This window comes from Gymnoscopelus microlampas (assembly GCF_963454915.1).
Source record: "Gymnoscopelus microlampas genome assembly, chromosome: 11".
Classification (NCBI taxonomy): Eukaryota; Metazoa; Chordata; class Actinopteri; order Myctophiformes; family Myctophidae; genus Gymnoscopelus; species Gymnoscopelus microlampas.
In genome coordinates this window covers 3,673,023-3,691,691 of record NC_139948.1, presented here as the reverse complement: position 1 = coordinate 3,691,691, position 18,669 = coordinate 3,673,023, and the positions used below count along the sequence as shown (strand labels likewise).

At 41.4% G+C, this 18,669-nt stretch overlaps 1 protein-coding gene across 1 annotated transcript; it reads left to right on the top strand.

Moving 5' to 3' along the window:
- Nucleotides 1–2,525: 2,525 nt before the first annotated feature.
- On the top strand, nt 2,526–14,152 carry LOC311055922 (uncharacterized protein). The gene is made up of 4 exons (XM_084072193.1): nt 2,526–2,647; nt 5,523–5,621; nt 6,814–6,915; nt 11,926–14,152. Exons 2-4 carry the CDS (start codon nt 5,555–5,557, stop codon nt 13,275–13,277), a joined length of 1,521 nt encoding a protein of 506 aa, XP_083928319.1. The 5' UTR covers nt 2,526–2,647; nt 5,523–5,554; the 3' UTR covers nt 13,278–14,152.
- Nucleotides 14,153–18,669: the final 4,517 nt, after the last annotated feature.

Below are 18,669 nucleotides of genomic sequence, written 5' to 3'. Positions count from 1 at the left end.
CTTATTTTATACTTTGCTGCACAACAGTGTCCCGCAAGACTAGTGAAAGTAGCTGATCTACAAGCTCAAAATGCATCGCATCGTGACACGTTTTGAGCTTGTAGATCGTCTCTTCTCACTATTCTTTAAGCTCTGGAAGTTTTTTTTTTCTTCAAATAATGACATCTCCAAAATAGGGATTGATCATTAATGGATAAATGTATCAACTTATTTCTTATAAATTTGATTTTAATAATACATTAAATGTATTAGTTGGATGAACTGCTTTAGATGTTCTCTTGTCTACAGGTCTGGAAGTTTCACATAGTGTTAATGTATATAAACAATGGACAGTACCCGAGACCAACAGTAGGAGGCAGCAACACACAGACTGGCGTCTAGACAAAGTGGTCGTCAGAAGAAGAACATACCCACAATGCAGTAATGAAAACAACATGGTGTGTTGACTGACTGTTGTTGACACTTTAAAACCTATTATACCTCTATGTTTAAAACACCATAGATTTATATCAAAGTAAAATACAAAGAAAAGTAAAAACGTGTCGTTTCTAAACAGTGTCGTCGTTAAGCAACAGGAGGACGTTTGTTATCAGCTCAACCACTGAAACACAGCAGGTAAAGATCAACTCATTATGTTGGGTTTCATCTATCACCCCCCCCCCCAGATTGTCCTGAAATGTCACCAGTAAAGCCCGTATTTCTCCAAACATGTACAACATCCAAAATATAAGGTGATTACCCGGTTGCCCCTAATGTTAACTCGGTGTCCGGCGTGTTTGTGCAATGTATTAGTCCATATTCTTTAACAAATAAAATGTTTCAATCCCGTTTGAATGGGCGTTAGCGAGGGGGCGCATCTGGTGAAAGCCGGAATTACACTCAATGTAAACAGGAAGTAAACCAGGGGGGAAAATGGCGTTCGGCCACAAACGGGATTAAAACACTTATTTGTTAAAGAATATGGACTAATACATTGCACAAACAGGCCGAACACCGAGTTAATATTTGGGGCAACCGGGTAAACACCTTATCATTTGCATTTGTACATGTTTGGAGAAATACGGGCTTTGGAGCTTAAATTCCAGGGTAATCTAAGTACGATTCTCGTAGAGATAAAAAAAAAAAAAAGTCAAAATCGATAAAATACATCTACGAGAGTCTTTATATAAGGCTATAGCTCCACAGCAGCAGCAGCAAGACATTGATATACATTGTTTTGTAGCATGTTGTTGTTGACGTCACTATTATCATTGTAACCCTATAGTTACATCAGTTTTATAGCATTACTGTGGTTAATCTCCATAATAAGCAATGAAGTGTAAACGTATCTTGTAAACCAGTAGGATCTTTACTCTGTCCACAGTAATGTTAATGTGATTGTTTCCCTGTCTTTCATGGGCTGCAAATTGACAGTTTAGCTCCAAACTCACCTTTAATTGACAAAGGTTTTCTCCTAATTTCTTCAAATTATATAGCGTGTATACTTCATAAGTTTATTGTTAAATCACAATTTTACAAAAACGGCAAACACGTCAAGGGAACATTGATTCAGCTCTAAATACTGAAAAGAAGCGAACAAAACTGGCACTATTGTAATTGATTTTTCATGAAGAATAAGGCATTCTAATGACATATGCAAGCTTTGGTCCTATGTAAGTCTGCCTCCGAGCAGACGCGAGAAAGAGCGTGCCTCCTGCAAACTTCACCGTCAAAAAAGATGAATGAACCAGACTATTAACATGGGAAGTTGTGTAAATTCATTTACGTAACAAATATGGGCGTAAACAGCCTAGTGAAACATGCCCAACGGGTCTCATCGGGATGCATCATTATTCAATACGTTGTAGATCTGCTATTTTCAGATCACCTACGTATTATAGGTTTAAACTGGTTGCACTGATTTTGATGCTGTACATTTTGCTGGGGCTCCCCTGGAACCCCCTCAAGGACCCCTGGGGGTCCCCGTACCTCAGTTTTAGAACCACTGTTCTAATCTAGACCCTATGTAAACAACTGTGCAGAGCCATTGGCGGTCCTTTCATGAGGAGGGAGGGTTGGGACTAGGATAAGTGGGTGGTCAGCGTGTGTCGTTTTCCTATCCAATCGTGGCAACGCCCCCTTTTGTGATGCAGTAGGAACCACCAGGAATCATGGTTCCGTGGCATGCAACGTTAAACATTTGATTTACAATCCCAGCGCCTCCGGATCGAATCCCTCTCCCGCTGTTGTTTATTTATCTAATCTAAAATGTGTCACAAATTATTTTATTAGGATTAAAGTTAGGTTTAGGCATAGTTTTTGTTGCTCCCCGCGAAGCAGACCACTCGGCCCACTTGTGAGAACACACTACAGCCCCTAATATGAAGTAGTTAGGCAAAAAAACCTGTTACAACGACACATAGGCGCGCTGTCTCTAGTGGCTTTACGTCCACTAGAGACGACTCAGCGCCGTTCGAGTCATGTACCAATGAGGACAGAATCGTAATTTACCCCCCCCCCCCCCCAGGCAGTGCCAGCGCTGAGCACTATTTTCCACCACAGAGGAAAGCCGGCCAGTGCTATCCTCTTGGAATGAGACGCAGTGACTAGGGGCGAAGCAGTTCCGTGTGCGTCACAGAAGGGGGCGTTGCCAAGCTACTACGATCAGGTAGGAGAACGAAACGCGGGAGGGGGAGGGACTGGGTCAGGTGGGTGGTGCTAAGGTGTCCACATACAAATATAATTTTAAAGTTTTGTGAAGACTGAACCAGACCAACACTCGGCGACAGTATTTGCGAAGGCCTCACAGGGCGTTTTATTTAAATAAATGGCACAGTGGAAGGGGGAAACCCCTGCTGCCATGGAGGTGAAGACATTTTCAATAAACAAACACAACTTCTTCCCCTTCCCCGTAGCTACGCTACTGAATCTGTCGAGAGCCCCGTTCAGAACGTGTGCGTGTTAGCTTACCAGTGGGCGTGCCTTCAGATCAGGAAGCAGACCGCGCCCAATCAAATGTAGTGGGCGGGATTTACTATCTGTGCGCTCCCTTCCCACTGAAAACAAACCGAAACTCATTTAACAATAGCGTCCTTGGAGCAGACAAAACCACGGAAAGATATTCACATTTTAACTTGCTCTTACATCATAGAAACAAGTGGGCTTATAACCAAAACGACTTCTCTGGGAGAAGTGGTGTTAGTGTTCCTTGTAGAAATATTGTTAGTGGGAATGAAAACATAAGCGCAAAACTGGAAGTGAAGCGCTGAGGGCAGACCAAAACCCTGGTTTCCTTGCGCACGGGTGCTCCATTCAGCTCGTCCCAGAGCCAAGTGAAAGAGTAAAAAACAGCAGAGGGCGCTGTTTTTCCTTTTTATTTGGCGATGGGTTCCCAGATTGTAATTAGGGGTGTTCGATATGGCGATAGATATCGTCGCGACGATACTATGTCTCCACGATATGCTTTTTTAGAGATATCGTATCTATCGTCATAAAGTGAGTCACTCAGTCATAGAGTGTGCACTCACATTCTATGATTTGCAGTTCTATACCTTCATTTATACTTCTGTAGTACGACGGTTTCGTTCGCAAAAAATAGCAGATCCACAAGCTAACAACACGTCTCGACCGCACGTCCGGACCGCATTGATTGCTTGAAGATCTGTTGTGTTCATAACACATGCTCCCAAAGTCCCCGCCCCCTTTCTTCTTGGCAGCGAGGGGACCGTCACTCTTGTCAGTCTGCACAACAGCAGTAATGGACGGAGAGTCCGGCTCATTTGGATATTCCAAAACCGACACGGTGCAAACTAAAGTTAATTGCAAAGTGTGCAATGTTCGAACGTCACTCGATATAACTTTTAACCAAACGCGGGTGAAACAGCGAAGGTGTCCCCGCATAAAGAGTGCACGCACGCACATGGATCGACGGACCTCGCGTATCTATTAAAAACAACAATTCGTACCTCGCTTACAAAAGCTTATCAACACCATGAATTAACATAGGAATGACCGACCTGGCTGGATGCATATGCATATTAATGATCCATTGTGTGACGTGTACTTTTCCAGTAGTGGAAAAAGTACTTAAGTAAAAGTATCAGTACTGCAATGCAGAAATACTCATAAGCTCACAACGGGTCGCAAGGCGGCGCGTTGTGATTGGCTATTTTCAAATAGCCGAAGTATATAGGCTATGGATAAAGTGGTTAATGCGTGTTTTGTAATAATACAAATCTACAAAGTAACTCAATTGTAGTGGAGTAAAATAACAATATTTGCCTCTGAGATGTAGTGGAGTAGAAGTAAAAGTACTGAAAAAAGAAAGATAATCCAGTAAAGTGAAAATTCCTCAAATTTGTACTTAAGTACATGTACTTAGTTACATTCCACCACTGACTGTCAGATGTTCTGTCTGTTACACTACTAACTCACCATCAAGCAGCCTACACTGAATGTCACATGATGCAACAGCTGGATAAAAAGGAATAGATTATCTATCTATCAGCAGCATAAAAAACTAATATATCTACATCTATCTATCTATCAGCAGCATAAAAACTAATATTATATCTATATATCTATCTATCTATCAGCAGCATGAAAACGAATATTATATCTATATCTATCTATCAGCAGCATAAAAAAGAATATTATATCTATATCTACAGTATCTATCAGCAGCATAAAAACGAATATTATATCCATCTATCTATCTATCTATCTGTATGTAGCCTGTCTGTCTGTGAACACATTAATTAATAAGATATGATGATTCATTATATTATATAATATAATGATTATACGTGCCCCATGATCATATCTTATAAAAATGTTATAATCATATAATTAATCATCATATATGTTATTAATAATCATAAAATAATAATAATCCTAAAAACGAACATAAAACAATTATGGTGATATATATCGTCTATTGTGATATTTCTTGAAAAATATCGTGATAGTATATTTTTCAATATCGAACACCCCTAATTGTAATTGTCCATACGTTTCTCCTTCACGCCCACTGCGTGGGGTTCCAGTCCATGAACATTTCCATAAGTCAGTGTCGGGTCCTATATTGCCTAGAACAGAAACACTATAATTAGACTCCAAGTTATCACACCAAATAATGAGGAGGAGAATAAGTGGGGAGGTTTGCTTACCGCCTGTGCACCAGTCTGGTCAACGTAGAGAGTCAGGCCACACTGGGGCAGAGACGGTGCTTTTGTTCTGCTGGTGCACTCCCCAGCTGGGCAACGCAGGTGCGCTCAAATCAGGTTGATTCCATTGGTGGATTGGCAGGTAGTGTCCCTCGATGACGCAGCCCAGCTGGGAGCGTGGCCTGCTTGGCCCCGCACCGCCTCTCCCTGTTGAGGTGCTTACCTGACAGGCGGTTGCCTAGCGACACTCCACAGTTTACTGTACAAGTTTTGGAAAAACATTCTTTCTCCTTATATTATATTGAGACCCAATGATCATGTTTTAGGGGAAGTAGAACCATGGAACACTAAAGTCCTTATTCAATTCCTTCATTTCAGACCAGTATGTGGAGTCCAGACTGCAGGTGAAGATGAACTCTCCAGACTCAGCCAGGGACATTTCTATTAAACAGGAACCTGAAGACCACCCGCACCTCAGTACGTTTAATGTTCTCTCTCTTTCTTAAATTGTTTCTGTTCTATTGTAGAGCTGTCGCAATATAATTTCTTTACTACGCAATAATCATGACAAAATATATCATGGTGCATCGCAGGAGTCCATCTTTTGACACATTTCCATGTGTAGTCTTAACTCATTCAGTGCTATTGACCAAGGGGCAAGTCTTAGATATTTACGATGAGGCCGACAAAATGGCCAGAGTGGCGCCGTTTTACCCTGCGCCGACCTGCAGTGTCAGAAAGAATTTATTTTAACGCAAGTGAATGGGTTTTTTGACAAACTTTAGACTAGATTTTCTTACTGTAATAAAAATTGTCATAAATTCTATATGCTTCCAGTCGCTAGTTTAAAGTCTCCTTTCAATCATCAGGATATGTGTTTTGCTAAATTATGGTCCTATTTATTTTAAAATTGACGATAAAGTAGGCTATTCTCTAGGAGGGGCGGGATGATTTGATTGACAAGCTACACAACCAATAGCATTCATTCCCCGCCCCCCCGCTCTTGATTGACAAGCTACCCAACCAATAATGGTCTGGTCTCATTCTGACGCGATATTGAAAGATGGCGGACCTACAGTCTTGGAACAATCGGCTTCATTTTCGGTCTGTAGAAAGCAGCGGAGTGGCTTTGTCCATCTCATTTATACAGTCTATGCCAATGACGTGTAACACGTCCAAACAGTGTTTTCAGTGTTTACGCTAGATGGCGCTGTTCCCCAACCTGTGATCCACCATTTCACTCTCAGGCACACAAAGAAACAGAGATCATGTGATCGCAAAATCTCAGTCACCATTCGCTTCCTTGTAATTCGATTTGGGAAAACGTCTGTATCTTGCCTCCCTTGCCTCCCTCCCTTGTTTTCCTCTGAATGTTTGGCCAGACATGCTATTTAGAAACGATCGGGGATCGATCATACCGGAGATAAATATTCTGTGACTACTTGAAAAGGTAAGAATAATGAGAGATCGCACTATTGGCCATTATTTATTTACTTGAAACAGAATGAGTTAAGTTAAGCATGATTCCCTAATATGAATCCTATAATCTTTGCACCCAAAATGCATATGTTGGAGAGTTGGGCTTAGGCCATTTTGCCTTTATTATTGTTATTCTTGACACCACTAGGTCTCCAGTTATTAAAGTCCTTATTCAATTGCTTCATTTCAGACCAGTGTGTGGAGTCCAGACTGCAGGTGAAGATGAACTCTCCAGACTCATCCAGGGACATTTCTATTAAACAGGAGGAACCTGAAGACCACCCACACCTCAGTATGTATTGTCACTATACGAGAATCTTGGCAAAAAATATAATGACAATGATAATATCCGGATATTCATAGCCATCATTAAATATCACTCAATATTCCTTTTTTGTTTTATTCTCATTACAATATCCAAAAGCATGTCCTCTTTTTCACAAATGCAATACAAAAGAAAACTGCAGCAAATTGTAAATTTTTCTACAGAGTGGCCGTAGACCAAAGCATCTAGAACAGGGGTCTTCAACAGGGGGTCCAGGACCCCTAGGGGGTCCTCAGAGCTACTATAGGGGGTCCGCCAAATCTTTGTGTGATATGTTTTAATTTTTGTACATTAACCACTTGAACCCTAGAATTCCTTTTCTGAGGGTAACATTGGCCGAAAATAGCAGATCTAGAGCTTGTAGATCGGCTATACTTTTGGCAAAGAGGCTATAGGTTTAGAGGGAAAAAAGAGCAGACTAAGTTAAAAAAAAACTTTAATCTGAAACACAATTTTATACAATATAGAGTAGGGGGTCCCTGCTTCATCTCTCCCTCAACTAGGGGGTCCTTGGCCTGAAAACGTTGAAGACCCCTGATCTAGAACAGGGTTTGTCTGTCACACAGCTCAAGCCGCTAAGTGCATGACGTCATCAAACAGAAGCACATGAAAGCCTGACATGCCTGTTAAAAGTTTGCCAGTAGGTTAAAACTATGAAAAATGATTTTATGGTGTGCCTTTGTGGGGGGTGAGAAGTCTAAAAATGGGTCTGTTAGGGCAGGTACACACTGCAGGACATTAGGTCCGATATTGCTGTCGCCGACCTTTTTTGGCGCTCGCCGACAAAACCTCCCGATCTGACGCAGATCGGCCTTTGATCGGCGAGATAATGCTTGCTGTGTGTGAAAGGCTCCGCGACACGATGTGGCCGCGATTATCCGCTCTGCGACGGCTTTCCGACCATTTTCAGATAACTACCATGTTAGATATTCAGCTCTGTCTGGGACAGGAAAGCAGACAATATCATACAATATGAAAGGAGCTACGATCACCTTGCGAGGAGATGCACGCTACAGCCAATGAGAGCACATTACAGCCACCGTGGCTATGGAAGGTCTGTGGACCTGACCACAACAAACAAATTCTCATCATCCCCCGCATAGTTACCGCCCAGTCCTGTATTAAGTTAAGCATTATTATAAAACAGAATGAGTGAGAGAGCGTGCTAGAAGAGGGACTGTTTATTTGAGACTATTGCACAGAGATAGAGAAAGAGAGAGAGAGAGAGAGAGAGAGAGAGAGAGAAAGACACAGAGAGCGAGCGATCTGTATTTGTGTGTGTGTGTGTGTGTGTGTGTCGTTGTCTGTGAGTGAGTGTTGCCAGATTTTGCGAGAGAAATAAGCAACCGGGTTTGTGAAAACAAGCCCAACAAAAGCGACTATGAGCACTTTAAGCCTATATACAAATACATTGGATACTTGAAAATAAACGATCTACAAGCTCACGTTGTAGATAGGCTATTTTTAAAGAAGACATTTGGGGGGGGGGGGGGAATGTGGAATATTTACAAAATCCACACAGATCTTGTATGGGGGTCTATGGCACAACATGTTTTCAGAAGGGGGAGGTCTGCGCCTCTGTGGACAATTAATTATTATTATTATTTTGGGGGTCCTTGCCATGAAAATGTTTAAGAACAACTGGTTCAAACAACATTAGGAAACAAGGCCAAAAAAAGTAACTACACTTTCAAGCAACTTTACAGAAAAACAATCCCAAAGTCGCTTATAATAAGCGGACATGGCAACTCTGTCACTGACCGCTTCTGCGCACGCGAGCGAGAGCGAGCGAGAGAGGGGGGAGAGGGAGAGGGAGAGGGAGAGAGGCATATCACGGGATACGTTGATTAAAATGAATTGGAATAAACACAAATGTATGTATTGGGTCTGACTCTGGAGATAGCATCCTAGTGAACTATCCTACAGTGTGTCAGCCCTTGTTGGGGATCAATCGTGTTGTGAAGAGCACAACGATATTATGACAGCCGATTTCAAGAAATAAACTCCTGCAGTGTGTTATGCTTAACGATCAGATGACCCCCCGACCACTTTAAGGTCCTGCAGTGTGTACCTGCCTTTAGTCTGCTCTGTGTGAGATAAGAGATCTTTGACAAGCTTTTTAGAAGCTTCTTGATTTGAGGTGTAACCACTTCAACCCTAGCATCCCTTTGCTGGCGGGGGGGGGGGGGATTTAAAAAAAATCTGATCTGAAAACTCAAGAGATTTGGTGTAGAGGGAAAAGAGAAAGGATCAGTACAGAGTCGACCCTGCTCAACATTAGTATTAGTTAAAGGGCAAGACCACTTTGGTAACTACACAACCCAGACCTCTACCAAAGTGGTCTTGCCCTTTTAACTAAGCACTTTTTTCACACTTTCAGAGAATATCCGTGGTCGTAATGGGGACATAGTTGACAATTGATCCCCAAAAATATATAAATGTATAATTGTTGAGAATTTTTCCAATCTGAATTACTTCCTGTCAAACAAAAAAAAATCACACCCTGTGTGAAGGAAGCGGTGCCTTTGGGGCGGGCCTTAACTCATTTCAGTTCGTCCCTATTGGTGGTCTGAGTCCACTTACCAAATTTGTACTTGGCAGCATGCTGCAAACTGGAATAATGGCTGTTTAAAGTCCAGCCAATGGGCAGACAGAGGGGGCGGGGCTTAAGTAATTACAGTTCGTCCCTATTGGTGGTTTTAGTCCATGTTCAAAATTTGTACTCCGTAGCATGCTGCGAACTTGAGTTATGGCTGTGTAAAGGCCAGCCAATGGGAAGACAGAGGGGGCGGGGCTTCAGCAATTCATGCTCGACCCTATTGGTGGTCTAAGTCCACATACCAAATTTGGACTTGGTGGCATGCTGCAAACTGGAGTTATAGCTGTTTAAAATCCCGTGCTCATCCCGTGCTCATACACTGGGGGTCCCTGGACCCCTCTTTGATAACCAGTGGCACGTGTGGCCAATGAGAGGAGAGATGGCATAGGCAATCTGCAAGTCCGTGTGTGTGTGTGTGTGTGTGTGTCCGTGCGTGTGTTTGTATGTGTTGCTTCTTTGCCGTGCTCATCCCGTGCTCACACAAACGGACGGGCGGACGGACACGCAGACAGAGTCAAACGTAGAGCGGTTGGCACCACTAAAAATAACATAATATGAGATAACATCGGCGGGTAAGTAGGTAGCCTTGAGAACTAATTATTCCCGAGCCATGTGGCCCATAGGGCATGAGTTTATCTCCTGTTTCTGTGGCGTGAGGTGGCTTGATGTACAAGTATATCCCTGAGCCATGATGTACACAGACTTACCCCAATCCAACTCTTGATGCTGAGTGTCAAGTGGGGAGACATTGGGTCATATTTATAGTCTTTGGTATGACCCGGCCGGGGTATTGAACCCCGACCTCCCAACCATGCCAATTAGCTGGGTTTTCTAATCGGCGGGTACTAACCAATTTTAACATATTATATTAAACACTTGTCAAGTAGTCTTTCAAACAGCTATGATTCATCAGCCTATGCTAGATACTAGAGGACAGTGCCACTCAATCTGAACAAAGAGGATGGCCAAATGGTGCGTTATTGATTATGTCGTAAACGGTACATTAAATGTTTCCAAAAACATTTGAGGTGAGAAATAACATACACTTGATTCAGCACTGCCTTGAAAATGGGTGAAGTAGTCCTTTAAGTGGTTAACAACATTCAAATAAGTGTATCTTCTTCAACTATTTCCAGATTTCAGTGCATGGCACGTCACTTGAAAGCTTACAGTCTGCACTTTAATAATATTTATACACTGAATAATATAATGACCATGACTTGCAGCGCATTCTATTAGATGTGGAAAAAAAACTTGCTTGACCTATTGGCAGCATGCACAAGAAATGTGGCGCTGGTCGGTACAGTGGTTTGTGAAATTAGCCCCAGACACACAGATAGATTCACAGACTAATTTCTAGACATACTGTACAGGGTCTGATCATGAAAATAAGTGTACATACATTTTAAACTACGACCCATTAACTTTCACAAGACATGTCAAGCTTTTGTGTTTGGAGGTGCTTCTAGTTAGTGGCATGAGCTATCATTGGTCTACTTTGGAGGTGACATACATACATACTGTACATACAGACAAATCCAGTTGTATATAGCTTGGCCTACAGCCTCACTTACTCCCAAATCAGAGCTCACATATTAATTGATCGATTGATTGATTTAATACTTTATCAGAAAAACAAGGTAAACTGCATGGAGGTACAGTAAAACATTTAGGCTAAAAGGGTAACACAAAAAGCTTTAATGATTCAAATTAAATATTTGTTCTATCGCCGTAATTCATTTGTTGGGTAACATAACTAAATATATCGTTGCTGTCCAGCAGGAAGCAGCTAACTCCATTTTTTCCGCTTTTGCATTTTCTCCCATAAATCAGGGCCATTGAACACCTTTTACGTCTGTGTGTTGATTAAAAAAATATTGAACCAATGAAAAGTATTAAAAAGTGCCTCTGACAAAACCATCTACATTGGAATCTCAAACTTTCTGCTAAAAGAGCTAAGTTAACCATAGGGGGGTGGTGTTAGCTGGTTTAGCTGACTCCAGGCTCCACCCCCTTTTGACCTCCAACCTCATTGTGAGCTTGGAGGTCCATTCAGGTGTTCTAATCAATGATGAACAAAACCTCCTAACTCTTTTTTTGTTTTTGTAATTTCCTGAAAAATGAACATTTTGGAGTTAGCTGGTTGCTGCCGGACAGCAGAGATATATTGATTCAGGTTACTTTTTAAAATATGTATTTTGCTATAGTCTTGCTAACACTCGAGCCTGCTTTAGATATTTCCAGAACCACCTGTAAATACCTGTACTTATTTAGTAACTGTTTTGTCAGTCGTAGTAGGTAATAGCTATTTACATGGAAGATAGAACAATAGATATACATTTTAGGTGTTCACTATCATGTTATTTTTCTGCTCCTAGCCATCCTGCACATGGTTGTGTGTAAAGAGGAGGTTTCTCCTGAACAGAAGGGGAGCCCCAGTCTGCTCCAGGAGGAACCAGAGCCTCCACACATTAAAGAGGAACAGGAGGAGATACTTCAAAGACCAGAGGAGCCTGATGGATCAATGTTGACATTACTAGCAGTGAAAAGTGAAGTTGATAATGAACACATCTCTTCACACTGCTCTGAAGTTGAAGTTGAAGTTGAATCTGACACTGAAGTCACTGAAGACAGTGATGATTGGGGGGAGACGAGTGGAGGTGTCCACACTGGAGAAAAACGTTTCCACTGTAAACTGTGTAACAAGAGTTTCAGCCGTTCATCTGACCTGAAGAAACACCAGCGTATCCACACAGGAGAAAAACCTTTCCACTGTAAACAGTGTGATAAGAGTTTCTTTCAGTTAGGTCATCTGAAGAGACACCAGCTTATCCACTCTGGAAAAAAACCTTTCGACTGTAAACATTGTGACAAGAGTTTCACTGATTCAGGTAAGCTGAAGGAACACCAGCGTATCCACAGTGGAGAAAAACCTTTCCATTGTAAACATTGTGACAAGAGTTTCAGACAGTCAAGTCATCTGAAGACACACCAGCGTATCCACTCTGGAGAAAAACCTTTCGACTGTAAACATTGTGACAAGAGTTTCACTGAGTCAGGTAGTCTGAAGAGACACCAGCGTATCCACGCTGGAGAAAAACCTTTCCATTGTAAACATTGTGACAAGAGTTTCAGAGAGTCAAGTGACCTGAAGGTACACCAGCGTGTCCACACTGGAGAAAAACCTTTCGACTGTAAACATTGTGATAAGAGTTTCACTGATTCAAGTGCACTAAAGAAACACCAGCGTGTCCACACTGGAGAAAAACCTTTCCACTGTAAACATTGTGACAAGAGTTTCTTTCAGTCAAGTCATCTGAAGAGACACCAGCTTATCCACACTGGAGAAAAACCTTTCAACTGTAAACATTGTGACAAGAGTTTCACTGATTCAGGTAAGCTGAAGAAACACCAGCGTATCCACACTGGAGAAAAACCTTTCCATTGTAAACATTGTGACAAGAGTTTCTTTCAGTCAAGTCATCTGAAGAGACACCAGCTTATCCACACTGGAGAAAAACCTTTCGACTGTAAACATTGTGACAAGAGTTTCACTGATTCAGGTAAGCTGAAGGAACACCAGCGTATCCACAGTGGAGAAAAACCTTTCCATTGTAAACATTGTGACAAGAGTTTCAGACAGTCAAGTCATCTGAAGAAACACCAGCGTATCCACTCTGGAGAAAAACTTTTCGACTGTAAACATTGTGACAAGACTTTCCGTGAATAACGCCAACTGAAGAAACACCAGTGTGTCCACGCTGGAGAAAACTCTTGTCACTGTTAACAGTGTGAGAAGAGTTTCAGTCAGGTAAGTGCTCTGAAAAGATATCAGTGCATTCACACCAAGGGGGAGAAAAAAAAACGTTCCACTATAAATCAGCTCACTGGGAGGATCGAATTAAACAGCTGTATGTTGTCAGGGAGTTGGATAGACAAGTGAAAATATCATGGAGATGTATAATGCTCCTGTTAGTAGACGTTTCTATTAGGACTTATCTTGTGGAGTCATTCTCCATCTCTTTAGTTTTTCTTATTTTGAAACATTACTACAATCAGTTTAGAGTTAACGGTAACTTATTTTCTTTCTTTTTTTACTTAAAGGCATTCCAAATGACTGTGGTGTTATTTATTTATAATGTAAATGACCATGTAAACCAGGGGTGGGCAACTTTGTAGATGGTGAGGGCCACTAAATTTCCACACTCACTCTGGGGGGCCGCATTGTTTATCGGCACTCTCGCCAGTAGTACCCCATTACTCAAAAAGCCCATAATAGTCACATATGTGATAAATAAGGGATATTAACAGTTATTGTCATTTTCATTTAGCATTTAGTAATGCTTCTATCAACTTACTACAGCTGTACTGCTAAACAAAACTTCACATTCCTGAGTATGCTTTCAGAGTATTGCTGTAACCTTGGCTTAAAAATATACAAAAATGAACACTAGAAGTATAATTAATAAGGCTTCTATTAAAATAAACGAGAGCCCGCTCTACTGGTGGACTGTTGTAATTAAAATGGTTCATGGAAAGTTGCACGTTTTGAACAGCTGAAGGCAATAGTTCACCATTTCGGATATGTTTAGATTACTTTGTTTTTCTTTGTGATTTTTTTGTGTTATGTGACTTTATTGTCACATAACAGGTTTATACTACAGCAATAAAAAGGTGGGTGAAATTAGTTTTTGTGCAAGTTCTGTCGTTTTTATTTCCATAGATAAAATGAAACGGAAGAAGGAGAAGGGGGCAAGGGGGGAGAGAGATCAATCAAAGACATGTAACCATAATACCTGATGATTATGTTTTAGGGGGGGAAGAAATCACTGAAAATCACGCCACCCCGTCTTTAACATCACTTTCATGGCAGATGCAATGCAATAGCACACAAAAATAGAATCCTCACAGTTCACAGACAGGCCTATGATCACCCCCAGCAGCTTAAAGGAGTAGTTCACCCAAAAAATGACTTATTTTTTGTCAATTACATATCCCTTGAAGGCTTGAATTGATGGAGATTGTTTTGTTTTTGTTGCATTCCTAAGCCAATAATTTGATGACCGGCTGTGTTTCCGGTAGGAGACTCAAAGAGTCTCTTTTGAGTCTCCTACCAGAGACATTAGCATCTTTCCGCCGGTCATCAAATTATTGGCTCAGAAATGCGTAAAAAAAAAAAAAAAAAACTCCATGAATTCAAGGCTTCATGGGGTGTGTAATTGATATAAAATCGGTAATTTTTTGGGTGAACTACTCCCTTAAGACACAGCTTCCCCAGACTGAGAGCAACACCTCTAAGAGGCCTTCTCACTGTTTTAGAATGCTATCATGCAATGGAAAGGACAGCTAGGTGTACACTGACTGAGAGAGACAAAAACAAGACTGTAAAGTTGTACTTTTACACTTCAAAGGAATTATTTACTGAACTGGCCAGGTTTATTTTTAAGTTTAAGTTTTATACTGAATTCTGAATTGAAGTCATCCTGCTGCAGGAAAGGCAATGCATTGTTTTGTTGTAAAATAAAAATTCTCCACTTTCAAACAGCGAAAGCACCATGATGTCATAATTGTCATTGTCATGACGCGATTCAAAAGAAGGAAATCCACTAACACCAGGCACGCACACACACACACACACACACACACACACACACACACACACACACACACACACACACACACACACACACACACACACACACACACACGCCAATAAAACAATTCCGATTGTGTTTAGACTAAACACATAAAGTCTAGTTTAGTTGTGTTCATAATTGACACTGTGGTATTGTAGATAGCATGGTAGGGTTCTTGTATGAGACACAAGTCTTGTTATATTGTTGTAAGAGCATAAATCTGACCTTTGACCACTCACAGTCACAAGCCATGGCCCTGCCTGTGGTCCTCACAGCAAATAGAACACACAGCATCTCTGAATGATGAGTTCTCTCTGGACAGCTGGAGGATATAGAGTCTGTCTGTCTGTCTGTCTGTCTGTCTGTCTGAATGCCAGATGTTATATTACTCACATTGTACAATGTCTGTGATGTCCTAACCTACATTGTTCTTCACTGTTACAGAATTGACTGAGCTGTTGTCTATTAGTTCTAGTCTGACTTTAGCACACTGTCCAACCCAAGCAAATCGTTTTGGCCACAAATGTAAACGCCTGTGCATGAATGTTCACACAATAACCAATAGTCTCTTTACCACAGTAACTTGAGGAAGTGAAAAAAAAAAGTTTTCTTCACCTCCCTCAACAACTGCTGTAAATGTAATCTCCAGCAACTGGCCAATACAACAATTCAGATTTTGAAACAGTTGAGATTAAAACCATAAGTTCTGTTTTGTTGTGTTCATAATTGACACTGTCGTATTGTAGATAACAATAAGTAAATGATGTTTATTGTTGTCAAATAATGACAGTGATCAGTTTGTGGTCAGTAACACCGTTTAGCCTTTTCTTCAGGACAGGAAACAGTGTGCTCAAAACACAACTCCCCACTTCCTGTCTCATGTCATGTTTCATGCAGAATGGGCTGTGGGTGTGCCGTGCGTACAGACGTGCGTGCGGTGCAGGGTAGTACTGTGTGTAGTGTGTGCAGGTTGCATGCTCCTTTGTCATATATTTGTCTAAAGGATAAAACAACTAGAAAAAGTGCTCCTCGGAGCACAGGTCTCCGGCAGGTCAGGTAGACTATTGTGGCCATAGATATATATAAAGGCTAGATGACTCACCCGCGCTGCTGGCCAATGGAGTACGACGTCGCCACATGGCGGCCATCTTGGGACGGTCATTCATAACATTATGTCTATGGTGCATATACTTTGAAATAACCATAGCGTGCTCAATTTTCATCCGATTTTCAAACGGTTTGGTGTTTTGTAAACACCAAAGATGTAGTTATGATATTATTGTATTTAAAAAAAAAACATGATTATAATTATAAGTATGCAGTATCATAACTACATCTTTGGTGTTTACAAAACACCAAACCGTTTGAAAATCGGATGAAAATTGAGCACGCTATGGTTATTTCAAAGTATATGCACCATAGACATAATGTTATGAGTGACCGTCGCAAGATGGCCGCGGTTGAGCTACGCTTGCGCCGCCCCTTGAGCCATCTAGCCTTTATATATATCTATGATTGTGGCCTCCTGGTGGGGCTATAATAGGCCAATGTGAAAAGGGTGCCATTTCTTCTTAGGCCTTGCACGACAATCGGACACTGACTGCATTCATGATTTGAGGCATTTTGTTAAAAACATTTGTTTCGCTAAATTAGACCTGCTGGTGGCGCTATAACAGGCCAATGTTAAAAGGGTGACATTTGTTCCTCAACATAGTGTGAATGTGGTGCAAAGTTTGACCGCAATCGGACGGTGCGTTCATGATTGCAGAATTTTGTTCAAAACAAGCCAATTATGCAAACTTTAGATGTCAATCTTAGCCAATCAGTATGGAATATGAAAAATCAAACACATCCGTCGTGATCACATGACTATAGAGATCATGTGTACTGATTTGAGTGAAATTTGGATAAAATTGGAAGGAGTAGTATAAAATAATGTGTTTTACATAAGTCGGCCTCCTGGTGGCGCTATGAAAGGCAGATGTGAAAAATGCAGGGCAAAGGTTTTTCCTTGACCTCTGGGGAGCGTGCATACAAAGTTTTACACAGATCGGTGCAGTTATAGGTAAAAACACGAATCGGCCTGTTATAGCGCCACCATGAGGCTGATTTGAAAAAAATCAAATGGTAGTTCTTTCTCGGCCTAATGGGAATGTGCGTGCAAGATTTCACGTAAATTGCATGCTGTGTTCATGATTTGAGACATTTTGTTCAAAACGGAGCACTCCTGAAACTTTGGAAAACATTTTTAGCCAATCAGGATGGAATATGAGAAATCTGAAAGACCAGTTTCGTTTAATGACTATAGAGATACTGTGTACGGATTTGCGTGATTTTTGGACAAATATGTAGGAGTACTGTCAAAAAATATGTTTTGCACAAATCGGCCTCCTGGTGGCGCTATAAAAGGCCCATGAGAAGAATTTGGGGCAAAGGTTCTGAATTGGCATCCAGGGAGTGTGTGTGCACAGTTTCGCTGCTATCAAGACAACGGTGCCGGAGATTAGCTGGTCACGGACGGACGGACACACGGACACACGGACGGACGGACAGGGGGGAAAACATACTCTCTCGCCATGCCTTTCGGCTTGGCGGAGATTGATTGATTGATTGATGTACTTTATTTAGTAAGACATGAGAACAACAGTACATGGAAGTACAAATTCACAATACGAGGTCTACTAAACTGGAAGACTCATAAAAGCACTGAGCTTGTTTCAAATGAGTTCCCCACGCACAGAGACAGACAGATATACACAACTACTATAGAATGTCATACAATCAGTTTACAGGTTACTGGTATGAAAAGTGAGAAATATGTACAAAAGAAGAAGGAGAGGGGGGGGGGTAGGGGGTCGGGGGGTAGGTTAGGTTAGGACGTAGACAGGGGCCATTTTCCAATTGCAGCCTCCTGAAGGTGTATATTTAGGGCAGTTTTGAAAGAGAGTAGGGTTTTACACTCCTTTACTCCTTTTGGTAGGGCGTTCCACATTTTTGATGAATAGCATGGGAACGAGTTACTTCCCTTTGTTGAGCCAAAAAAGGGTTGGACAAGGTTTGTGGAGCTGCCTCTGGTATTGTGGTCATGGACATCATTAACATTTTGGAAGTATTTTGACAAATACAGGGGGATCACAATGTTGTGGTATATCTTGAAGAACAGGCCCATAGCAAGTTGCTGTACTCTGTCCTCAACCCTAAGCCATCCGATCCTATCAAAATGATCAGGGGTTAGGTGGGTTTTGTAATTGAGGCCAAGAAGTAGCCTTACAAGTTTGTTTTGGGATAACGCTTGTGCCAAGTGTGTATGTGTGGGGAATTTCACTGATTCTGCCTAGGTAACAATCAATCAATCAAAACCAAAAAAAGAATCTATTATATTTTGCATAGCCAACAACTAACTCCAAATACTGTGGGTCCTGAAGCGGAATTCCACAGGACACATGGTGCGGACACCAGTCAGTAGGCTATGCTGGTCCTCCCATC

Bases quoted from the DNA above. Each gene is read 5' to 3' on its own strand.
- LOC311055922 (XM_084072193.1), top strand. From the start codon at position 5,555: ATGAACTCTCCAGACTCAGCCAGGGACATTTCTATTAAACAGGAACCT. The intron at 5,622-6,813 runs GTACGTTTAATG...GCTTCATTTCAG, and splicing joins TGAAGACCACCCGCACCTCA to ACCAGTGTGTGGAGTCCAGA. The intron at 6,916-11,925 runs GTATGTATTGTC...TTCTGCTCCTAG, and splicing joins TGAAGACCACCCACACCTCA to CCATCCTGCACATGGTTGTG.